Raw genomic sequence first — 27,210 nt, 5'->3', positions numbered from 1 at the left:
GAGGCTGGCCGTGTGGCGTCGCCCACTCTGCCTGTGAGTGGACATGTGGCTGCTCCTTCAGCAAGGTCCGAGCAGGCACACGGGGGGAGGGGTTTATTAGTTATTGGGAGCTCCAACGTTAGGCGGGTGATGGAGCCCCTTAGGGAAATAGCGGAAAGGTCGGGGAAGAAGGCCAGTGTTCACTCTGTCTGCTTGCCAGGGGTCTCATCCGAGATGTGGAGGAGGCCCTACTGGCGGCGATAGAGAGCACTGGGTGCACCCGACTGCAAATTGTTGCTCATGTCGGCACCGATGACTCCTGCCATCTGGGTTCAGAGGTCATCCTCAGTTCGTACAGGCGGTTGGTGGAGTTGGTGAAGGCAGAAAGCCTTGCTCGCGGGGTGGAATCAGAGCTAACTATTTGTAGTATCGTTCCCAGAACCGATCGCGGTCCTCTGGTTTGGAGCCGAGTGGAAGGCTTAAACCAGAGGCTCAGACGATTCTGCGGAGAGCTAGGGTGCAAATTTCTCGACCTCCGCTATCGGGTGGAGAAATGTAGGGTCCCCCTGAATAGGTCAGGCATGCACTACACCCCGGAAGCGGCTGCGAGGGTAGCGGAGTATGTGTGGAGTGCACATGGGGTTTTTTTAGGTTAGAAAGTTCCCTCCCTAGGCCCGACAAGATGCCTCCTGAGACGCGGCAAGGCAGGAGTAGGCAAAATGCAACAGAGAATAACAAAATTAATGTGCTAATAGTAAACTGCATGAACGTCTATAGAAAGGTCCCAGAACTGCTCTCATTAATAAACGGTCACAACGCCCATATAGTACTAGGGACAGAAAGTTGGCTGAAACCACATGTAAACAGTAATGAAATCCTAAACTCAGATTGGAATGTATACCGCAGAGACAGGCTGGACAGTGAAGGGGGAGGCGTGTTTATAGCGATAAGAAGTGCAATAGTATTGAAGGAAATTGACGGAGATTCGAATTGTGAAATGATTTGGGTGAAGGTCACGGTTAAAGCAGGCTCAGACATGGTAATTGGATGTCTCTATAGGCCCCCGGGCTCAGCAGCTGTTGTGGCTCAGCACCTGAAGAATAATTTGGAAAATATTTCGAGTAGATTTCCCCACCATGTTATAGTTCTGGGTGGAGATATTAATTTGCCGAATATAGACTGGGAGACTCAAACGTTCATAACGGGTGGCAGGGACAAAGAATCCAGTGAAATATTTTTAAGTGCTTTATCTGAAAACTACCTTGAGCAGTTAAACCGAGAACCGACTCATGGCGATAACATATTAGACCTTCTGGAAACAAACAGACCCGAACTATTTGAATCAGTTAATGCAGAACAGGGAATCAGCGATCATAAAGCGGTTACTGCATCAATGATTTCAGCCATAAATAGAAATATTAAAAAAGGTAGGAAGATTTTTCTGTTTAGCAAAAGTGACAAAAAGCAGATTTCAGAGTACTTGATGGCTCAACACAAAAGTTTTGTCTCAAGTACAGATAGTGTTGAGGATCAGTGGACAAAGTTCAAAACCATTGTACAATATGCGTTAGTTGAGTATGTGCCAAGCAAGATCGTAAGAGATGGAAAAGAGCCACCGTGGTACAACAACCGAGTTAGAAAACTGCTACGTTAAGCAAAGGGAACTTCACAGCAAACATAAACATAGCCAAAGCCTTGCACACAAACAAAAATTAAGCGAAGCGAAATGTAGTGTGGGGAGGGCTATGCGAGAGGCTTTTAATGAATTCGAAAGTAAAGTTCTATGTACTGACTTGGCAGAAAATCCTAAGAAATTTTGGTCCTATGTCAAAGCGGTAGGTGGATCAAAACAAAATGTCCAAACACTCTGTGACCAAAATGGTTCCGAAACAGAGGATGACAGACTAAAGGCCGAAATACTAAATGTCTTCTTCCAAAGCTGTTTCATAGAGGAAGACTGCACTGTGCATCCTTCTCTAGATTGTCGCACAGTTGACAAAATGGTAGATATCGAAATAGAAGACAGAGGGATAGAGAAACAATTAAAATCGCTCAAAAGAGGAAAGGCCGCTGGTCCTGATGGGATACCAGTTCGATTTTACACAGAGTACGCGAAGGAACTTGCCCCCCTTCTTGCAGCGGTGTACCATAGGTCTCTAGAAGAGCGAAGCGTTCCAAAAGATTGGAAAATGGCACAGGTCATCCCCGTTTTCAAGAAGGGACGTCGAACAGATGTGCAGAACTATAGACCTATATCTCTAACGTCGATCAGTTGCAGAATTTTGGAACACATATTATGTTCGAGTATAATGTCTTTTCTGGAGACTAGAAATCTACTCTGTAGGAATCAGCATGGGTTTCGAAAAAGACGGTCGTGTGAAACCCAGCTCGCGCTATTCGTCCACGGAGGGCCTTAGACACGGGTTCACAGGTAAATGCTGTGTTTCTTGACTTCCGCAAGGCGTTTGACACAGTTCCCCACAGTCGTTTAATGAACAAAGTAAGAGCATACGGACTATCAGATCAATTGTGTGATTGGATTGAGGAGTTCCTAGATAACAGAACGCAGCACGTCATTCTCAATGGAGAGAAGTCTTCCGAAGTAAGAGTGATTTCAGGTGTGCCGCTGGGGAGTGTCATAGGACCGTTGCTATTCACAATATACATAAATGACCTGGTGGATAACATCGGAAATTCACTGAGGCTTTTTGCAGATGATGCTGTTGTGTATCAAGAGGTTGCAACAATGGAAAATTGTACTGAAATGCAGGAGGATCTGCAGCGAATTGACGCATGGTGCACGGAATGGCAATTGAATCTCAATGTAGACAAGTGTAATGTGATGCGAATTCATAGAAAGATAGGTCCCTTATCATTTAGCTACAAAATAGCAGGTCAGCAACTGGAAGCAGTTAACTCCATAAATTATCTGGGAGTACGCATTAGGAGTGATTTGAAATGGAATGATCATATAAAGTTGATCATCGGTGAAGCAGATGCCAGACTGAGATTCATTGGAAGAATCCTAAGGAAATGGAATCCGAAAACAAAGGAAGTAGGTTACAGTACGCTTGTTCGGCCACTTCTTGAATACTGCTCAGCAGTGTGGGATCCGCACCAGATAGGGTTGATAGAAGAGATAGAGAAGATCCAACGGAGAGCAGCGCGCTTCGTTACAGGATCATTTAGTAATCGCGAAAGCGTTACGGAGATGATAGATAAACTCCAGTGGAAGACTCTGCAGGAGAGATGCTCAGTAGCTCGGTACGGGCTTTTGTTAAAGCTCTGAGAACATACCTTCACCGAAGAGTCAAGCAGTATATTGCTCCCTCCTATGTATATCTCGCGAAGAGACCATGAGGATAAAATTAGAGATATTAGAGCCCACACAGAAGCATACCGACAATCCTTCTTTCCACGTACAATACGAGACTGGAATAGAAGGGAGAACCGATAGAGGTACTCAGGGTACCCTCTGCCACACACCGTCAGGTGGCTTGCGGAGTATGGATGTAGATGTAAATGTAGATGTTTATCCTATTAAGTGCCCTAATAGCATTATCTTCAATATTAATACTTCCATTGGCACAAGTGAGTGTCAACACATTGTGTTTGCTGAACTACCCGCCATGGCAAACTTCATTTTGTACTATGGAACACTAACTCTGAAAAATAATCCAAATTTGTCTGTTTTAAATATCTTGCTTTTGATATGGTGACATTAGGATAACATTGTATAGGTAACAATATTGTCTTTATTCATGAGTTCAGTCACCATTGGTCTGCAGCTGGTGGTCTAACGACTAGCATTGCTGCTTCTGGATCACAGGGTCCTGGGTTCGATTTCTGGGCGGATCAGGAATTTTCTCTGCCCAGAGACTGGGTGTTTGTGTTGTCCTCATCATTTCATCATCATTCATGAGAGTGGCGAGATTGGGCTGTGTAAAGATTGGGAATTTGTACAGGTGCTGATAACCGCACAGTTGAGTGCCCCACAACCTGATGAGCATCATCATCATAAGTAGTCACCATTGATTTTTGGGAAAAAATTCAAACAGTTGCTGTAATCCTATAGATGCAGTGTAATTTTCTGTACTTGTCTTTCTCACAATTTCTGGAATCTTTAAATCGCTGGTCCACTTAAAGAAACTGACACAGATTTATCTTTGTGTTTTGGCAAAGTTAAAAAAAATTCTCCAACTTAGCATACCTTCCACTATTCAATTACTGGCAGTGTGTTGCCCCATCATAAGCAGTTGGTTCAATATCTTTGTGTGTGTTAAGTGTCAAAGATCACATCCCTAAAAAATTCACAAACACTTTCTGTGACAGTGTCTTGTTTGGCATTGCATTTCCTTACAATTTACAATATGAATAATGCTGCTAGGATTGACGTTTCTGCTGTTCATCTGTTAATAGCCAACATTGACTGTAATAACATTTGTTGAGATGTCAGTTACAGATCGACAGAATTTTGAAAACCACCTCAGTTTCCTGGAAATACATAGTTAACGAGGAAACGTCTATTAGGTGGGGAAGGTACATATTAGACAGAAAATACTTTATATAATCGCTTTTTTTACTTTTTTGCAGGGCTGAAGGCAGACAGCATTTTGTCCATGAAAGTATTTTACATGGGAGTATCAGGACTGGTTTAAGGCCCAAGTGACCCAAGCCACTATTTGGGGAGTCGTGCCACAATGATGAGATTTTCTGAGCTGTTCCCTTACCATAGACCTGCTTGTTCTGATTTTATGTTCCTACTAGCTAACAAATCCATCATTGCTCTGGTATTCATTTTACTAATTTTCTATCAGGAACAAAAACAGAGAGAACTGTGTTTGTATTGTATTATTGAAAAAACTTCATTTCCATGTGTTTGTCAAAACACGTATGGAATTGTTGTTGTTGTTGTGGTCTTCAGTCGTGAGACTGGTTTGATGCAGCTCTCCATGCTACACTATCCTGTGCATCTGCTTCACCTCTCAGTATTTACTGCAACCTACATCCTTCTGAATGTGCTTAGTGTATTCATCTCTTGGTCTCCCTCTATGATTTTTACCCTCCACGCTGCTCTCCAGTACTAAATTGGTGATCCCTTGATGGCTCCGACCATGTCCTACCAACCAATTCCTTCTTCTAGTCAAGTTGTGCCACAGACTTCCCTTCTCCCCAATTCTATTCAATACTTCCTCATTAGTTATGTGATCTACCCATCTAATCTTCAGCATTCTTCTGTAACACCACATTTCAAAAGCTTTTATTCTCTTCTTGTCCAAACTATTTATCATCCATGTTACACTTCCATACATGGCTACACTCCATACAAATACTTTCAGAAATGACTTCCTGACACTTAAATCTATACTCGATGTTAACAAATTTATCTTCCTCAGAAACGCTTTCCTAGCGATTGTCAGTCTACATTTTATATCCTCTCTACTTCGACCATCATCAGTTATTTTACTCCCTAAATAGCAAAACTTCTTTACTACTTTAAGTGTCTCATTTCCTAATCTAATTCCCTCAGCATCACCCAAATTAACTCGACTACATTCCATTATCCTCGTTTTGCTTTTGTCGACGTTCATCTTATATCCTCCTTTCAAGACATTGTCCATTCTGTTCAACAGTTCCTCCAAGTCCTTTTCTGTCTCTGACAGAATTACAATGTCATTTTTATTTCTTCTCCATGGATTTTAATATCTACTCCGAATTTTTCTTTTGTTTCCTTTACTGCTTGCTCAATATACAGATTCAATAACATCGGGCATAGGCTACAAACCTGTCTCACTCCCTTCCCAACCACTGCTTCCCTTTCCTGCCCCTCGACTCTTATAACTGCCATCTGGTTCCTGTACAAATTGTAAATAGCCTTTTGCTCCCTGTATTTAACCCCTGCCACCTTTAGAATTTGAAAGAGAGTATTCCAGTCAACATTGTCAAAAGCTTTCTCTAAGTCTACAAATTCTAGAAATGTAGGTTTGCCTTTCCTTAATCTTTCTTCTATGATAAGTCGTAAGGTCAGTATTGCCTCACGTGTTCCAACATTTCTACAGAATCCAAACTGATCTTCCCCAAGGTCGGCTTCTACCAGTTTTTCCATTCGTCTGTAAAGAATTTGCGTTAGTATTTTGCAGCTGTGACTTATTAAACTGATAGTTCAGTAATTTTCACATCTGTCAACACCTGCTTTCTTTGCGATTGGAATTATTATATTATTCTTGAAGTCTGAGGCTATTTCTTCTGTATCATACATCTTGCTCACCAGATGGTAGAGTTTTGTCAGGACTGACTCTCCCAAGGCCGTCAGTAGTTCTAATGGAATGTTGTCTATTCCCAGGGCCTTGTTTCGACTCAGGTCTTTCAGTGCTCTGTCAAACTCTTTACGCAGTATTGTATCTCCCATTTCATCTTCATCTACATCCTCTTCCATTTCCATAATATTGTCCTCAAGTACCTCAAGCCCTTGTATAGACCCTCTATATACTCCTTCCACCTTTCTGCTTTCCCCTCTTTGCTTAGAACTGGGTTTCCATCTGAGCTCTTGATATTCATACAAGTGGCTCTCTTTTCTCCAAAGGTCTCTTTAATTTTCCTGTAGGCAGTATCTATCTTACCCCTAGTGAGATAAGCCTCTACATCCTTACATTTGTCCTCTAGCCATCCCTGCTTAGCCATTTTGCACTTCCTGTTGATCTCATTTTTGAGATGTTTGTATTCCTTTTTGCCTGCTTCATTTACTGCATTTTTATATTTTCTCCTTTCATCAATTAAATTCAATATTTCTTCTGTTACCCAAGGATTTCTACTAGCCCTAGTATTTTAACCTACTAGATCCTCTGCTGTGTTCACTACTTCATCCCTCAGAGCTACCCATTCTTCTTCTACTGTATTTCTTTCCCCCATTCATGACAATTGTTCCCTTATGCTCTCCCTGAAACTCTGTGCAACCTCTGATTTAGTCAGTTTATCCAGGTCCCATCTCCTTAAGTTCCCACCTTTTTGCAGTTTCTTCAGTTTTAATCTACAGTTCATAACCAACAGATTGTGGTCAGAGTCCACATCTGCCCCTGGAAATGTCCTACAATTTAAAATCTGGTTCCTCAATCTCTGTCTTACCATTATATAATCTATCTGAAACCTTTTAGTATCTCCACGGTTCTTCCATGTATACAACCTTCTTTCATGATTCTTGAATCAAGTGTTAGCTATGATTAAGTTACACTCTGTGCAAAATACTACCAGACGGCTTCCTCTTTCATTTCTTAGCACCAGTCCATATTCACCTACTACATTTCCTTCTCTTCGTTTTCCTATTGTAAAATTCCAGTAACCCATGACTATTAAATTTTCATCTCCCTTCACTACCTGAATAATTTCTTTTATCTCATCATACATTTCATCAACTTCTTCATCATCTGCAGAGCCGTTTCCACGAAAAATATGAGACTGGAATAGAAAGGAGAACCGATAGAGGTACTCAGGGTACCCTACGCCACACACCGTCAGGTGGCTTGCGGAGTATGGATGTATATGTAGATATAGATGTAGATAGTTGGCATATAAACTTGTACTACTGTAGTAGGCGTGGGCTTCGTGTCTATCTTGGCCACAATAATGCGTTCACTATGCTGTTTGTAGTAGCTTACCCGCACTCCTATTTTTTTATTCGTTATTAAACCTACTCCTGCATTACCCCTATTTGATTTTTTATTTATAACCCTGTATTCACTGGACCAGAAGTCTTGTTCCTCCTGCCACCGAACTTCGCTAATTCCCACTATATCTGACTTTAACCTATCCATTTCCCTTTTTAAATTTTTTAACCTCCCTGCCCAATTAAGGGATCTGACATTCCACGCTCCGATCCATAGAACGCCAGTTTTCTTTCTCCTGATAACGACATCCTGTTGAGTAGTCCCCGCCCGGATATCCGAATGGGGGGCTATTTTGCCTCCGGAATATTTTACCCAAGAGGACGCCATCATCATTTAACCATACAGTAAAGTGGCATGCCCTCAGGAATAATTGCAGCTGTAGTTTCCCCTTGCTTTCAGCCGTTCACCGTACCAGCACAGCAAGGCCGTTTTGATTAGTGTTACAAGGCCAGATCAGTCAATCATCCTGACTGTTGCCCCTGCAACTGCTGAAAAGGCTGCTGCCCCCATTCGGGAACCACACATTTGTCTGACCTCTCAACAGATACCCCTCCGTTGTGGTTGCACCTCCGGTACGGCCATCTGTATCATTGAGGCATGCAAGCCTCCCCACCAATGGCAAGGTCCATGGTTCGTTCGGGGGGAGGGGGGGGGCTGCCTAAATAGGTAACAATTTTTGCATACTAGAGCAACTGCTTCTTTTGTCTACAATGAGATTTTGCACATGTCTTTGTGGCAATGCCTCTTCATAGCTCTATAGGCAGCCATTTTCCTCTACAGCCATTTGCACTTCGCAGTTGAAAGTCATCGAAAGCATTGCCAGGTCTCTGGGATTTGCTTAAGTTGAAGTAACTGCAGGAGTGTCCTAGCAGTAAAGAATAAATGTTAAAACTTCATGGATGATGCAGCATTTTTTTCACACTTCTTAGAGTTTGTGGCGACATGTCTTGAACTATTTGTCATGATATATTTATGTAGATACATTCAGCACCATATCTGGATATTGTTGTGAAATATATTGAGAACAGAGTTAATCGCAAAGAAGTAATAAATTTAAGTGTCAAGATGATGCAGCAGTTCACCATACATTTCATCGTTTTTGACATCATATCTCCTGAACTATGATAGGTACTTGGTTCTTAACCTGACAGTGAGTGTTGCCTCACAGTAAAGGATATGTTTACTGAGTTTGGTTGAAATTGGTCAAATGATTTAGGGTGAGATGTAGAACATACAAGTACAAGCATACATACCGGGTGATCAAAAAGTCAGTATAAATTTGAAAACTGAATAAATCATGGAATAATGTAGATATAGAGGTACAAATTGACACACATGCTTGGAGCGACATGGGGTTTTATTAGAACCAAAAAAATACAAAAGTTCAAAAAATGTCAGACAGATGGCGCTTCATCTGATCAGAATAGCAATAATTAGCATAACAAAGAAAGAGAAAGTAAAGATGATGTTCTTTATAGGAAATGCTCAATATTTCCACCATCATTCCTCAACAATAGCTGTATGCAAGGAATAATGTTGTGAACAGCACTGTAAAGCAGTCCAGCGTTATGGTGAGGCATTGGCGTCGGATGTTGTCTTTCAGCATCCCTAGAGATGTTGGTCGATCATGATACACTTGCAACTTCAGGTAACCCCAAAGCCAATAATCGCATGGACTGAGGTCTGGGGAAAGCATGATGAAAGTGGCGGCTGAGCACACTATCGTCACCAAACGATGCGCACAAGTGATCTTTCACGCATCTAGCAATACGAGGTGGAGCGCCATCCTGCATAAACATTGTATGTTCCAACAGGTGTTTATCAGCCAGGCTGGGGATGATGTGATTCTCACCCGTCACGGTAGCATTTAGCGTACAAAACCAGAATGACGCATTTCCTCGAAGAAAGAAGGGCCGATAACGGTAGATGTGGTAAATCCAACCCATACCGTGACTGTATCGTCGTGCAATGGAGTTTCCACAACAGTTCTATGATTTTCGGTAGCCCAAATTTTGCAGTTATGGGTGTTGACAGACCCTCGGAGCGTGAAATGAGCTTCATCGGTCCACAACACGTTGCTCAACCAATTGTCGGCTTCCGCCATCTTTTGAAATGCCTACACCCAAATACCCTCTGCTTCACTAAATCTCCAGGTATCAGTTGATGATGCCAATGGATTTTGTACGGATAGCATCGGAGGGTACGCCAACCAAACAGTAGTGTATGGAATGCCGGTGCGATGTGTGACTGCACAAGCGCTGACTTCCCCATGCATAGATGAACCCACTACAGTCTCCATTTCTTCCTGAACTGTCTCAGGAGCGTTACGCCATGTACTCGGTCAGCCACTACGCAGTCTGTCATGTAAACAACCCATGGCTTCGAACTTCCAAATCATTCTCGCCACAGCTGCATTTGTCAAATGACCTTTACCCATTCGAATCTCTTCCTATGGCGATAGGATCATAACGCTGAATTAGCAACTCCATTCTGATAATACAGCTTCACTAAAAGCGCCTTTTCAGGTAACGTGAACATGCTGCGACTGCTGGCGCATCTGATTCTCTTTCTCATTTCAGCTCCTTTTATACACGATTGTCATGCACAGTCACTGACGTTTTGCTGTCCAGTGTCATCTGTCGGACATTTTGTGAACTTTATTTTTTATTTTATTTATTTATTTGTTTGTTCTAATAAAACTCCATGTCATTCGAAGCATGTTTGTCAATTTTTACCCCTCTATCTACATTATTCCGTGGTTTATTACGTGTTCAAGTTTATACTGACTTTTTGATCACCCGGTATATCCATTTCTGTAATGTGTAGGTTAGGTTATGTTAAGTTAGGTTTATTAGTTACATGTTCCATGGATCATTTTTGCATGCTAGGTTCTTATGATGTGGAACAAGTTAATTTACATTCATATTGCAAATTAATGTGTACATATGGTTACATTCTGAACATTTGTAAGTTTTTCTTACAAAAAGGAAAAAGGTATACAGATATGCATTAGTAATTCCTAACCAAAAGAGTAAATTCTTCTATGGAATAGAAGGAGTTGTCAAGGAAAACTTTCTCAGTTTGCTCAAATTTTACTTGGCTATCAGTCAGACATTTTACGTCACTGGGTAAGTAATCGAAAAATGTTTTCCAGCACTTTGCACCCCTCTTTGTGCTAAAGACAACATTAATGTGGAGTAATGAATGTCATTCTTCCTTCTGGAATTGTAATTAATATCATTGTTCCTTTTGAACTGTAGTGGATTATTTACAACAAATTTCATGAGGGAATAAATATACTGCAAAGCAGTAGTCAGAATGCCCAACTCCTTAAACAGATTTCTACAAGATTGTCTCGGGTGAGCACCACATATTATCCTTACAGCACATTTTTGCACATTGGAGACTTTCTTTCTTGAAGATGAGTTACCCTGGAACATTATTACATGTGGCATTACTGGATGAAAATATATCGAATTACTGATTTGTCCCTCCCCATGATTTGCAATTATTCTAAGTTCAAATGTTACGAAACTAAGGTGTTTTATGAGTTCCAAAATGTTATTTTTCCAATTTAAATTCTCATCAATATGGACACACAAGAATTTTGAAGTTTCCACCATATTTATTATTACCTTGCCATATGTTACATTTATTATTGATGTAATGCCCCTAGATGTGCAGAATTGAATATGTTGCATATTATTAAAATTGAGGATGAGACCATTCACAGAAAACCAGTCAATGATACTTTTTTGTAAGAACTCTGTTTACCATTTCTTCTGTTTCTGTTTCTGTATGTATGCTTTGATTGATTACAATACTAGTGTCATCTGCAAAAAGAATTAATTCTGCTTGTTGTATGCTAGACGGAAGATAGTGGATCTAAGATTAAGCCTTGGGGAACCCCATACATGATTTCTCCCCAGTCAGAGCTATGTGCCTAGACTGTACTGGTTGAATTACTAAGCAATACTTTACATGATGTTCATATGCTTTTTGCATAGGTATTGCTCTATTTTTTTCCCACATAATGTAGGATGTTTATTACTTAGTTATACAAAAGAAACCTTTAATTGTGAAAAGGGTAAATAACTTACATTGTTGTTGTTGTTGTTGTCTTCAGTCCTGAGACTGGTTTGATGCAGCTCTCCATGCTACTCTATCCTGTGCAAGCTGCTTCATCTCCCAGTACCTACTGCAACCTACATCCTTTTGAATCTGCTTAGTGTACTCATCTCTCGGTCTCCCTCTACGATTTTTACCCTCCACGCTGCCCTCCAATGCTAAATTTGTGATCCCTTGATGCCTCAAAACATGTCCTACCAACCGATCCCTTCTTCTAGTCAAGTTGGGCCACAAACTTCTCTTCTCCCCAATCCTATTCAATACCTCCTCATTAGTTACGTGATCTATCCACCTTATCTTCAGTATTCTTCTGTAGCACCACATTTCGAAAGCTTCTATTCTCTTCTTGTCCAAACTAGTTATCGTCCATGTTTCACTTCCATACATGGCTACACTCCAAACAAATACTTTCAGAAACGACTTCCTGATACATAAATCTATATTCGATGTTAACAAATTTCTCTTCTTCAGAAACGCTTTTCTTGCCATTGCCAGTCTACATTTTATATCCTCTCTACTTCGACCATCATCAGTTATTTTACTTCCTAAATAGCAAAACACCTTTACTACTTTAAGTGTCTCATTTCCTAATCTAATTCCCTCAGCATCACCCGATTTAATTTGACTACATTCCATTATCCTCGTTTTGCTTTTGTTAATGTTCATCTTATATCCTCCTTTCAAGACACTGTCCATTCCGTTCAACTGCTCTTCCAAGTCCTTTGCCGTCTCTGACAGAATTACAATGTCATCGGCGAACCTCAAAGTTTTTACTTCGTCTCCATGAATTTTAATACCTACTCCAAATTTTTCTTTTGTTTCCTTTACTGCTTGCTCAATATACAGATTGAATAACATCGGGGAGAGGCTACAACCCTGTCTCACTCCTTTCCCAACCACTGCTTCCCTTTCATGCCCCTCGACTCTTATTACTGCCATCTGGTTTCTGTACAAATTATAAATAGCCTTTCGCTCCCTGTATTTTACCCCTGCCACCTTTAGAATTTGAAAAAGAGTATTCCAATCAACATTGTCAAAAGCTTTCTCTAAGTCTACAAATGCTAGAAACGTAGGTTTGCCTTTTCTTAATCTTTCTTCTAAGATAAGTCGTAAGGTCAGTATTGCCTCACGTGTTCCAACATTTCGACGGAATCCAAACTGATCCTCCCCGAGGTCTGCATCTACCAGTTTTTCCATTCGTCTGTAAAGAATTCGCGTTAGTATTTTGCAGCCGTGGCTTATTAAACTGATAGTTCGAATAACTTACTTACATAAATGTTCAATTTGGCTAGCTTTTCTAACATGACAAATGTCCCATCTGTAATCAGTTTCCTGCTAAATCCTATGAAGCCAGTCTTGATGTAATGTGGCGACTGATTGTGTTAGTTGTTGTTCCAGCTCGTTGGCATTTCTCAGAAGCAGAGGACCGAACACTCTGTCTTCAGCATAACCCCATATGCAGCAGGCCATTGAGGTTAAATCAGTCCAAGCTGACACATTCTTAAAGAGATAATCGACAGCTTCATGATGATAATATGGTGGTGCGCCAACTTGCTTGAAAAGAAATTGTGTGCCCGTATCCTACTGTAATTGAGGCGTTATATAATGTTCAAGCATGTCCACATATTATAGGCCAGCTAGAGTTGATTTGGCAAAAGGGAAGGGACTGTATATCTTGTTTCAGCTCTCACACACACACACACACACACACACACACACACACACACACAAAATGCCGTAGGGTGATTCCTGTAGATGTTCAATTACGAGGCATACTTTCTGCTTTCCCAATACCTGAACATTATGCCAATTCACTTCACCACAGGTATGGAAGGTAACTTCATCACTGAATATAATTTTATTAATATAAACACCTTCAGTCTGAATTTTTTAAACATTTATACACAAAACTCAGCCCATTTTTCTTTATCATTTGCTGTTAAAGCTTGCAACAATTCCAGTTTGTAGGGTTTAAATGACACGTTTCTGTAATATCTTCCCTGTTGTAACACTAGGCATATTCAGTTCGAAGCTGGTATGTGTCATTGATTTACCTGGACTACTAATGTAAGATTGCTGAACTTGTTCAGTTGCTGTGTCAGAGACTGCTGGTAGATCGTGATCCAGCATCCTATGTAATACATAGCCAGTTTTGGTGAAACAGTAGTACCTATCAATAAAGGTTTGTGTTTTAGGCAGTGCCATATGATCATACTATATTTAGTCCTGAATTGTCTCTCAATTGTGGCAGTGGATTTGGATTCATGAAACCATAAACAACACCCCACACACTATGCACCATTCTATGACTCCATGATGACTTGAAACTTCCTGGCAGATTAAAATTGTGTGCTGGACCGAAATTGGAACTCGGTTACCTTTGCCTTTCGCGGGCAAGTGCTTGGATAGCTCTCGCAAAAGTCAAAGGTCCCAAGTTCGAGTCTTGGTCTGGCACACAGTTTTAATCTGCCAGGAAGTTTCATATCATTGCACACTCTGCTGTAGAGTGAAAATTTCATTCTAGATCCATGATGACTGTTGGAATAACTCATTCACACATGCCACTTAGTGGGAACATTGGGAACTGTTGTGTTAAGCAGGAATAAAACTTAGACATACTACATTCAATGCTGTATCAAGTAGTTGTGTAAGTTATTTACTCTTTTCACAATTAAAGGTTACTTTTGTATAACTAATTTACATACCCTTTGTCTTCTTGATTACACATGTCAAGATTGTATGGTATTTCTTATAATGCAATTTCACTGGTAGGATTGTAGTAGCCATTTGTTCTATATATAGATACCAATTTTTGGTACATGAGATTCTAATCACAATTGTTAACAACTGTTTCCCTCTAATTGGGATCAGTTTGAATTATTAGATAATTAATGTTCCTAAACTGTGATTTTTCTCTTGTCAGACATTACATGACATATTTATTGGTCACTTTCAGTCTGTTCTTTGCCTTCAGCGTTCATGAGTTTCAAATAATTAGAAGTGTCCTGCACATGCAGTTCTTAGCAAAACAAGACAACTTATGGAAAGTTTTTGGTGAAGGAGGAGATAAGTGACACAGTTTCGTATCAAGTTCGCTGGGAGTTCGTATCAAGGACTTTCTAATTCAGAGTCAACATATCTCATGACATTATCAATATCCCAGTTCCTAACTCTGAACTGATTTTTCCTTGGATTAGTCGCATTCGGGAGGACGACGGTTCAATCCCGTCTCCGGCCATCCTGATTTAGATTCTCCGTGATTTTCCTAAATTGCTTCAGGCAAATGCTGGGATGGTTCCTTTGAAAGGGCACGGCCGATTTCCTTCCCCATCCTTCCCTCACCCGAGCTTGCGCTCCATCGTCGGGACGTTAAACACTAATCTCCTCCTCCTCCTCCTCCTCCTTGGATTAGTTAGGTTATTCCCAATTAATGCCAGAATGTTTTCAGAATAATTCCCTCTATTGATTTTTTTTTCAGTGGGACTTCAAAACAACAGACTCTTTCTAATATAGAGTCAATGTATCTCATGACTTTGACTGTAATCTCCAGAGATATTTGAGAGAGTCAGTGACAGGAATATTTGCAGAACCTAAACAATTTATCGTCATTCTTTATTAATATAGTAACAGTGCATTTATATTTAAGTGCTTGTCATTTTGTGTGTGAAATGTGACCAGAATTGTTTAGACATTTAATATAAATCATTGAAGTACAATCAGTAAGAAGGTTTCCAAAGATAATGTTGATTTTCTAATGTCATCATTCTAAATGAAGACCAAACTGGTATATTTTCATTAGACATGTATGTCCCCTTATTGCTATGAATAATACAGTTGATTTTCTGTATTTTAGGTGTTATTGATCCAGTCTGCTTTTTCTATTGCTACTCTCAATGATTACATTTTATTTACAGCTGAATGATGGTTTCAAAGAAATGGAGACATTGTCGTTGTTCGCTAAGTGTATAAATCAAACAATTGAAGATCTACCTCATGAGGCAAGACAAATACATCGTCTTTGCAAAGGTATGTTTCAGAAAGGCATGAGTTTTCTCAAACTCTTGATTTTACATTTTCATGTTTAATTTACACTATTTCCTGTTTTCCAAACTCAGTTTATACTGATAAAATATGGGATAGGAACAGTTTTACTGACTCTGGAGAATTGTTTAATTTTTGTGAGATAATGGTCACCAAAGTAGTTGGTTATTTTCCTGCTCCATGAATGGTGTTTCCAATATCATGCATTTATGTGAACAGTATGAAAGAGTTATAAAAATTGTAACAGATCTTTAACGTAGAGAATATTAGATGAAAGCATTTTCTGTTATTTACTTTTAAAGATCCTGTATTTCTCAAACTTAGTTTGCATCAACTTCTGTGCATTTCTCATTATACTTTTTCACTTCTGACTCCAGAACAGAGAATCTCCTGTCTTGAGTTTAGATTTTACAATGTTGTTGGCATGTCTCTTACATTACTACCATGTTTCAAATATATCAGTTTTGTGTGTTTTTGTTATTTGAGATTTCATTTTTCACCATTTTTAAATTTTTTGAATAGTGGTGAATATATCATGCTTTTAATCCACCATTGGAAAGAAGATATCTAATATATGCAATGGGAAATATTTGAAAAGAAAGGGGGGGGGGGGGGTTGTTTAGAGATGAAACATTCTTTTTAAAAGAATCTTGGAGACCATTTAGGAAGTTCCTTTATTGTTTTACTGCATTATTATTTTTCCTTTTTTATCTATTTGAATATATTGTTTATCAAATTTTTCTTTTCATAGGCATTCCCATGTTGGTAGCTCTTATTGGTGCCAATCTAGAAGAGCACAGTGAAGATGCGCGTTCTAACAAAGGAAGATGGAATAACTTCATTACAATGCTTAAATCAAAACACTACAGGTGAGAAATATTGAAATAAATATTTTATACTTGAAAAATTGGCTAATTTGCCGATGGCCCTTCATGACTCATTATTTTATCAATAGGAAAGTAGATAGAGAGATCACTGTAAACAAATATTGCACATAAAGAAACATAAAAAATTATCAGTTTTGTCATTTGGATTAGCCCATTCATTAGTGTGGTAACAATTATTTTTGTTTTGTGTTTTGATGTTAACATTTTGATATCCCAGATTAAGCATATACAAAAGCTGTAGAGATTGGACTTGCTTTAATTTTCCACAACATTCTGAAAGATATTGATTTGGGCTCTCAGAAGAGATCAAAGTCATATTCATTGTAGAGTATACCATATGGGCCTGTACTGAGTTTCCCCATAATAAAAGATCTAGTCACATGATGTTCAATGTCAATGTGCAATAACCACTTACAGACGGCAGGTGTCAGCACTAGTAGTGGAGGATATATAAAGCATGTCTGGGAGAAGTGGAAAAAAGTGCAGTCATTGACATAATGAAGAAACAGACCAATGTATCTGACATCCAAAAGGGCATGATCATTGTCTCTTGAGCCAAGGGTGGAAGCATTTCTGAAACAGCTAACTTTGTAAGCTGTTCGTGTGCCACCATGGTTAAAGTATACCGCAAAATGGCATTATTCAAAACCGCATCGAGGCAATTGTGATGCACCACGGACCATAGATGACGGGGGTGAACGACGGCTGTGGAGATGTGTATGGGCAAATAGACATGCAACTTTTGAGCAACTGATCACCCAATTGAACCAAAGGGCTACGAACACCTCAATGACCATTCAGCAAATATTGGTGTGTATGGGCCTCAATACCAAGCTCCTGATTCATGCACCCATGCTGACTGCTGTTCAGTGGCAACGAAGGCAAGAATTTGCACACCTGTACTGCAGATGAATCCATACCAGGTCAGATTAAAGGAAGACATTAGAACAATGCAGAGGCAGGCTGCTGGATTATTTTTTACTGGTAGGTTTGAACAGCATGTATTTATTGTGGAGATGCTTTGGGAAATCAAATGGGAATCCATGGAAGGAATGTGACATTCTTTTCAAGGAACACTATTGAGAAAATTTAGTTAACTGACATTTGAAGCTGACTGCAGAAAGTTTCTGTTGCCTCTAACATGCATTCTGCATAATGACCATGAAAGTAAGATACGAGAAATTAGTGAGTGAAACACGAAAGGAAATGACTGGTAGTAATTTGGGATACCCTGTGCCTCATGCTGTAAGGTGTGTTTTGGAGTATCGATGTAGATGTCAGTGTCCACTGAGTGGTGAAAAGTGGCCTTTTCAGATGAACACATTTTATGCTCCCTGGGACAGACTACTGTTGTTGTGTACAGTGTGAAATGTCTGAAAGCAACAATCATGCAATCAGGATGGAGTGTTATGGTTTGGGGAATGCTTTTGTGGCATTCCCTGCGCCATGTCCTTCGGAAAGGCACAATGGATCGACACAAGTAGTGTCTATTCTTGGGGACCACGTCCACCCCTACATGCAGTTTATATTTCTTCAATACGATGGCAGCTACCAGCAGGACAATGCAATGTGTCATACAGCTAGCAGTTTATGTGTATGTTCAAAGGGCACCAGAATCAGTTTGTTATACTCCCTTGGCCACCAGACTCCATGGATTTAAACCTAGTCGATAATCTGTCGGACCATCTTGATTGGGCTGTTCGTATCAGTGAATCCTCAACCAAGAAACCTAGCACAGCTGGCCATGGCACTGGAGTTGGCGTGGTTCTACATCGATGTTGTTACCCTGCAGAAACTCATTGTCTCTTCCTCCACGTCTCGCAGTGGTGACACTGCAAAAGGTTGTTCTTCTGCCCTTTGACAAGTGGCCCCATTAATGTGACTGGACTGTGTATAATATCATATGAAAACCTGGGATGAAAGTGTACAAAGTGAATAAATTTGTTAGTATCACTGGTTCTGATTATGGACAACAGTCTAATTACAAAGTTAACTACATTAGCTTCTGTTGTAGTCTGTGGGTAATATGTGCTTTCTGCAAGTGCTTTCAAACTGTCCTTAGCCTCAGAAATCTGGTTCTTCATTAACTGTACCACAGTTGTAGGAGAGCAGGATGCCAGTGTTTTGTACACTGGATATATATATTTATTTAATGCAGTGGGGCATCTAGAGATGCATCTGTATGGCACATGGGTTGCTATATTATCTAATTTGTGCCTTGAAACTGCCACAATTATGTTTCCATCGTATGCAAACAAAACAGCTTTATAATTTTTATTTTGGATGGAGCCACAATCACGGTAAATTTTTTGAATGACGTTGCTCCCATTTGACTGTAATATTTTTTATTTTATTGTTATATAATCCAGATTTCCGAGAACAAAAACTTATATTTACTTTAAAAGACATGATACTGGTATGAAATAGAAGTCCTTGTTATAAAAGCATGTTTGGTCATATAGTACAGATGTTTCATTAGTAAAAGTGAGAACATTTCTAAAACGTCTAAATAAGTCATAAAATTTCTTCATGGACCCTATCCCACAGCTGTTGTATGACTTTGCTAACCAATAAACAGGTATGTGCCACACTGTTGTGTCTTGACAACTACTTTTCAACTGACACCAGTGGCGGAAGACCCCAATTATGTAGCAGTTATCAATAAACAACAGTTGCAAAACCTACCTTACCACAGATATCAAGGTATGTTTTATTTGGTAGAAAATCCGAAGAAATTCTGGTCGTATGTAAAGTAAACAAGCGGCAAGACGCAGTCAATACCTTCGCTGTGCAGTGCCGATGGTACTGTTACCGACGACTGTGCCGCTAAAGCGGTGTTATTGAACGCAGTTTTCCGAAATTCCTTCATCAGGGAAGACGAATGGAATATTCCAGAATTTGAAACACGAACATCTGCTAGCATGAGTTTCTTAGAAGTAGATACCTTAGGGGTTGCGAAGCAACTCAAATCGCTTGATACGGGCAAGTCTTCAGGTCCAGATTGTATACCGATTAGGTTCCTTTCAGATTACGCTGATACTATACCTCCCTACTTAGCACTCATATACAACCGCTCGCTCACCGATAGATCTGTACCTACAGATTGGAAAATTGCGCAGGTCGCACCAGTGTTTAAGAAGGGTAGTAGGAGTAACCCATTTAACTACAGACCTATATCATTGACGTCAGTTTGCAGTAGGGTTTTGGAGCATATACTGTATTCAAACATTATGAATCACCTCGAAGGGAACGATCTATTGACACGTAATCAGCATGGCTTCAGAAAACATCGCTCTTGTGCAACGCAGCTAGCTCTTTATTCGCACGAAGTAATGGCCGCTATCGACAGGGGATCTCAAGTTGATTCCGTATTTCTAGATTTCCGGAAAGCTTTTGACACCGTTCCTCACAAGCGAATTCTAATCAAGCTGCGGACCTATGGGGTATCGTCTCAGTTGTGCGACTGGATTCGTGATTTCCTGTCAGGAAGGTCACAGTTCGTAGTAATAGACGGCAAATCATCGAGTAAAACTGAAGTGATATCAGGTGTTCCCCAGGGAAGCGTCCTGGGACCTCTGCTGTTCCTGATCTATATAAATGACCTGGGTGACAATCTGAGCAGTTCTCTTAGATTGTTCACAGATGATGCTGTAATTTACCGTCTAGTAAGGTCATCCGAAGACCAGTATCAGTTGCAAAGCGATTTAGAAAAGATTGCTGTATGGTGTGTCAGGTGGCAGTTGACGATAAATAACGAAAAGTGTTAAATGATCCACATGAGTTCCAAAAGAAATCCGTTGGAATTCGATTACTCGATAAATAGTACAATTCTCCAGGCTGTCAATTCAACTAAGTACCTGGGTGTTAAAATTACGAACAACTTCAGTTGGAAGGACCACATAGATAATATTGTGGGGAAGGCGAGTCAAAGGTTGCGTTTCATTGGCAGGACACTTAGAAGATGCAACAAGTCCACTAAAGAGACAGCTTACACTACACTCGTTCGTCCTCTGTTAGAATATTGCTGCACGGTGTGGGATCCTTACCAGGTGGGATTGACGGAGGACATCGAAAGGGTGCAAAAAAGGGCAGCTCGTTTTGTATTATCACGTAATAGGGGAGAGAGTGTGGCAGATATGATACACGAGTTGGGATGGAAGTCATTACAGCAAAGACGTTTTTCGTCGCAGCGAGACCTTTTTACGAAATTTCAGTCACCAACTTTCTCTTCCGAATGCGAAAACATTGTGTTGAGCCCAACCTACATAGGTAGGAATGATCATCAAAATAAAATAAGAGAAATCTGAGCTCGAACAGAAAGGTTTAGGTGTTCGTTTTTCCCGTGCGCTGTTCGGGAGTGGAATAGTAGAGAGATAGTATGATTGTGGTTCGATGAACCCTCTGCCAAGCACTTAAATGTGAATTGCAGAGTAGTCATGTAGATGTAGATGTAGATGTAGATGTATATGTAGATGTAGCTGTATCTACATGTAGATGTAGATACAGCTTTGAAATCAACACAGCACAGCTACATTATACGACCATTATCATTTCTCCCTATAAAGTATTTTGGTTTATAACATTGCGCATTGTATGTGCCACAATTTACATATACTGTATCTCTCTTTAAAATAGCTCACATGCATAAAGTGGAAATGTTTGGAGATACGGTGTTAGCCTATGTACAATAGAATTTAGATATGCATAAATATTGTAATGGGCATACAGCTCTTGTCATAACTGATACTTCTCATTACGACTTGGGCCAGTATCTATAAATCATCTGTCGATTAAATTCTTGTAACCTACACCTAGGATTACATTTTACACAAAACCCAATCTGTGATTATGGCCAGGTCGAGCAATGTAATATACCCACATAACATGCAGTACATGTTCCAGTTGTGTATTAAGCATCACATAATATCAAATCAGAATTAGTTTGTGTCACCAAAACTTGAGATGAGGTATCTCATAACATGATCCTAGATTCCACCAACATTGTCCCCCTCTCCATGTCTAGCAACCCCCCCCCCCCCTACTTTTTCCCACCGCACCCCTTCTTCCCATTGTCAATTATACTGTTTAACAGTGTAGGTAGTTTCATCTGTTGCAGGGTACATAAATATTATGAATAATTACGCAGCTTCCACTTATAATTAAATTCTACTACTGGTTGTAACAATGTGTTACAGATTATTTTAACTGGTATAGAGATACTCTGTATAGCTCTGTAGTATCTGGGTTTTCTGCATATGTCAAACATGCCAGTAAGCACGAACCCTATTTGTAATTTACTATCACACTGGTAACGTAAGTACAAACATTATAAAGGTTGCATAAATCTAAATTAATGATATGTTGAGAACAGAAACTGAACGCGTCTGTAAAAGCTGTTTGCTGTCACATGTGTAGTCCATTTCACTTGTGGTTTTCATCATGCAACCTTGTGAAATTATCTTATGATGTTTCAAAAAAGCATTTGAGTGAAACCCATATTTTACGTTTTTGGGAGTCCAGACTTAAAAGTCACAAATTTGAGGAAACTGCAGAATTGAGGGAAATGTTAAAACCTCCCAAAATATTAGCAAAAACACATATAATTGGCATTTATGATAAAAAAAATTGCCTTCCTCTCCAATACTTTGCATAAAATCTGTCTAAGTGAAGGAAATTAAATGTACAATACAATGTTAACACAATAATTTGTGGTAATGAATTTAATCAGTTCTTAAAAAATCACAAATGTGCAACAGAAAGTAATAACCTATTAAAAAATTGAAATTGGTATGCAGATACAGGGTAATCAAGCTGTTTTCTGACATGCTATGACCGTAAATTAGATGTTCAAAATATGCATTTTTAAGAGATCATCCTTTGTATGCACCCATAAAAAAGCAAAAGTTGATGAACATGTTGAATTAAACCAAAAACATCACAACAGCTAAGTGGTTAAACCATAAACATAAAATACAGACATCTGCCTAATGACATACTTTGTTACCATCACTGTTATTGTTTAATGCTTTTCTTATTAGTTGCACTTCATATGCTTAAGTCTGTAAAAGTGTTATTTTGGGCTTGATGAGAGAAACAGACATGTGAAAAAATGAGTTTACTTTGCCAATTGACGTTACAAGCTTATTATTGTCTCAGTGAATTTCTGGACACTGTGTAAAATGTAAATTTGAAAGAAAGCTCAGGTGCTACAGTTTTGCTTCTTGCTCTTGATCACTGCTGCCAGTCTTCATGATCTGAAATGTGTGGTGCCAAGTATATACATCAGTAGTGTATGTAGTTGTTGGAACTGTATCATGTCAGATTTGAACACGAAAGTCTTTAAAATGTGCTATTGCAAAATCCTTGTTCTATTTCCATGTGAAACCTGTCTCATAGCACATCATCTGTATGAAAAGTATATTTTCAGCACTTCACAAAATGCTTTAACCCCTACCAACACTTGTGTCACTGAAAACCCACTCCCTCTCTCCACACATCCAGTAGGCAAGCACATTATACATGTGTTAGTGTGGTGTGATGTCACTGGATATTGGGTGACTTAACAAGTTGCCAGCTATAAGAGTTTACTAGTTGGAAATGGGCGATGTGTCCTTGATTATGACCGAGCATATTCTTTGAGACTCAGTGTTTGAATTTAAAAGTTTAATGATTGATATTGTACAGTACATCAGAGGTACATGCAAAGAGATGAGACTAAGTTATAATTGGCACAAGAGAAAGTGGTGGCTGGGTCCCTGCATCACATATTGGCTCAGTCTGGAATACTTTGCATTGACTGTCTTGTTTTCTCATTACCACTGTAACCTAGCAGTAGTTGTATCATAATTGCGCAGTGAAGCTAAATGTTGCAAGTTGTGCGGGCAAAACTGAGCGTGGATTACATCAGCATTTCCTCTCTCACAATGGCCTAAAACATTCCCTTAACTCTACCACCACCCATAGTATGAACCATCTGCCTTTTGTGCCACTTATAACTCATTCAGTCACATCAAATGTGAATAGGAAGAAAACGGGACAAAGTCAAGTGAGATGTTGAGTAAGAATTTAGAATCGAGGTAAACCTTACTAGGAATAAATATAAAATCGGGGAATTTTTAGGAATTATTCTAGGAGCTTTTCACGGGGGCTACGAATTTATGGTGTAGAATCGCGAAAAACTTAAAATTGGAGAATGTAAAATTGAAGTCCACTGTGGTAACTTGGACTCTCTACTTTTAAATGGTGCCCTATTTGCAGTGACTTGCCATGGGTATTTCTTGTCTCTTAATAAGAAACTGTTTTCAAATTGTTTTAAAATGTTATAAAAAAGATCTTACAAATGTAGAGTACTATCACCATTGTACATAATATACAAGCTTGGAAAACATTTATGTATTAGGTTTTCTAAGTTACCAAGTAGGAGTTTGCTGCCATCTGATGGTACTCCATAACATAATGCAGTCCTTGTATACAAAATGTATTTTAATATCAACTTCTGTGAATATATATCACATGTAGAGTTTTATCATTTGCTGTATGATGTGACACTAATGCATTTGCTCCAGCGAGGTATGTGCACCTCTGATACGTTTTGTTGTTTGTTTTGACATTGAATGTTCCATAATAATTTTTATTTATATTACGTCTACATCTACAATGATACTCTACAATCTACCTTATGGCACAGGGCAGAGGGTACTCTTACCACTACTAGTCATTTCCTTTTCTGTTCCAATCGAAAATATAATGAGGGAAAAACGACTGTGTATATGCCTCTGTATGAGCCCTAATTTCTCGTATCTTGTATGTGTGATCCTTACATGCAATGTATATTAGAGCCAACACAACCGTTCTTCAGTTGGCTACAAATGCTGGTTCTTTAAATTTTCTCAGTAGTGTTCCTTGAAAAGAATGTTGCCTTCCCTCCAGGGATTCCAATTTGAATGTTGAATCATTTCTGAAACTCCTGTGTATTGTCTGAACCTACCAGTAACAAATCTAGCATCCCACCTGTGAATTATGTCCATATCTTCCTTTAATCTGACCTGGTACAAATCCCAAGCACTTGAGCAATTCTCAAGAATAAGTCACACTACCATCCTATATGCTGTCTCCTTTATGGATTAACCACACTTTCCCAGAATTCTCCCAGTCAACCGAAGTCGACCATTCACCTTCTCTGCTACAATCCTCATATGCTTGTTCCATTTCATATTGCTTTGAAGCGTTACACCTAGATATTTCAACAATGTAACTGTGTCAAGCAGGACACTACTAATGCTTTTTTCCTGCTCATCCACATTAACTTACATTCTTCTACATTTAGAGCTATCTGCCATTCATCACACCAACTATAAATTTTGTCTAAGTCAGCTTGTATCCTCCTACAGTCACTCAATGACAACACCTTACCGTAAACTACAGCATCATCAGCAAACAACCACAGATTGCTACCCACCCTGTCGGCCAAATCATTTATTTATATAGGGAATAACAGCGGTCCTATCATACTTCCCTAGTGCACTTCTGATGATACCCTTGTCTCTGATAAACATTCGCCGTCAAGGACAACATACTGGGTTCTATAACTTGTGAAGTTTTCGAGCTTCTCACGTATCACATATCTTTAAGGCCATTCATAGATGATGCAGTTGTTTATACCAAAGTAGCAATGCCAGAAGATGGTAAGAATTTGCAGAATGACCTGCAGAGAACTGATGAATGGTGCAGACTCTGGCAGTTGACCCTGAATATAAATAAATATAACATATTGCGCAGACATAGGAAAATAAATCCTCTACTGTACAGCTACACTATTGATGACAAACAGCTGGAGACAGTGTCTGCTGTAAAATATCTAGGCTTAACTATCTAGAATGACCTTAAGTGGAATGACCACGTAAAAAAGATAGTGGGAAAAGCAGACATAAGACTCAGAGATTCATTGGAAGAATCTTAAGGGAATGTAACTCATCCATGAAAGTAGTAGCTTGTAAGGCACTTGTTCACCCAATTCTTGAGTATTATTCATCTATCTGGGATCCCTATCTGGTAGGACTGATTGAGGAGATATGAAAGTTCCAATGAAGAGTGGTGCGTTTCGTCACATGATCGTTTAGCTGGGAAGGTAGTGTTATGGAGGTACAAAACAAACTCCACTGACAGATGGGGCAAGAGAGACATTGTGTATCATGAAGAGATTTACTACTGGAATTTCGGGACAGCACTTTTCAGGAGGAGTCAGACAACGTATTACTTCCCCCCACATACATCTCGCATATTGACCACAAGGGGAAAATTTGAGAAATTAGAGCCAGTACAGAGGCTTACTGACAATCATTCTTCCCACGCACTGTGGTACCAAAAGTACTGTCCGCCACGCACCAATAGGTGGCTTGTGGCTTGTGGAGTATGATGTAGATCTGTGAATCTGTTCCATGTGAATGTACCTTTTTAGCAGCTTGGAATAGGACGTCGTGTCAATCGCTTTCTGGAAATATGGAAGTTGCCTATTGTCCTTCATCCATAGTTCAGAGTATATCATTTGAAAAAAAATAAAAAAAAGGGGGGGGGGGCAGTCAATCTGAGCTTCATACATGTGATCAACAAGTGACGATGGAAGCCCTAGACCCACTTAGCAATTTTACGTAGGATCAGAATTTTCTTGAGTTGCCAGCTAGATCTTTTGCTAAGGCATGATGGTGGTAGTATTGTATGCTTTGCACATATATCTTCTCACAGGTACATGAATCTCTACTAACCTTTGCCTGTTGTTGTTTGCCCATTCTCTTATGAAGCAAGAGTGCAACAGTATTTGCTTCCTCATCAGTTTCCAAATCTCATTATTAAGCCATGGTGGGTCTTTTAGTGCCTTAATCCACTGCTAGGCACATAATTCTCTAGACCATAGTTCCAATCTCTTTAACCTTTGGCCATTATTCTTCTTCGTCCATGTTACTACAGCTAATGATGTCAATCCACTGTCTAAGTGAGATGCTAACAACTTTTCTGTTCTTTCTAGCACAAAGACCCTCCTAGCCTTCTTGACTGATTTATTAACTTTTGTAACCAGAGTTGCTATAATGACATCATGATCGCTAGTATCTGTTTCTGTACTGATGCTGTCAATAAGGTATGGCCTGTTTGTAGCTGCAAGGTCTGGGATATTTCCACTGACTTTGGGCTGCCAAACTAGTGGCTCAAGACAGTTTTAAGAAAGCATGTTCAAAAGTACTTCACATCACTGTCTGTCAATACCCCATGAAATGCATCCATAGACATCCATTCTATACTTGGTAGGTTAAAGTCGCCTCCAACTAGCAATGCATGATCTGGGTATTTACACACAAGTAACCATGGGCATTCTTTGAATGACTCTATAACTGTCACAGTAGAACTGAGTGGCTGGTAAAAACATCCAACCATTAACATAGTTTCACCTAGACCTGTTATACACGGCCAGATAACTTCACTGTCACACTCAACTTCGACGTCAATTGAGACAATATTTTTGT

The 27,210-nt window shown here is 39.6% G+C and overlaps 1 protein-coding gene across 2 annotated transcripts in view; it reads left to right on the top strand.

Annotated features, from left to right (window-relative positions):
- The window catches only part of LOC126297728 (apoptotic protease-activating factor 1), a 257,592-nt gene that overhangs the window by 53,990 nt on the left and 176,392 nt on the right, over positions 1-27,210 (top strand). For both annotated transcript variants that reach the window (XM_049988868.1, XM_049988869.1), the window contains 2 exons: positions 15,683-15,794; positions 16,561-16,678. In XM_049988868.1, the coding sequence (XP_049844825.1) occupies positions 15,683-15,794; positions 16,561-16,678 (230 nt within the window). The remainder of the gene's footprint in view (positions 1-15,682; positions 15,795-16,560; positions 16,679-27,210) is intronic.

The sequence above is a fragment of the Schistocerca gregaria genome, chromosome X, assembly GCF_023897955.1.
Source record: "Schistocerca gregaria isolate iqSchGreg1 chromosome X, iqSchGreg1.2, whole genome shotgun sequence".
NCBI lineage: Eukaryota > Metazoa > Arthropoda > Insecta > Orthoptera > Acrididae > Schistocerca > Schistocerca gregaria.
Note: the sequence above shows the minus strand (reverse complement) of the source record. Positions and strands in the feature narration are given on the sequence as shown.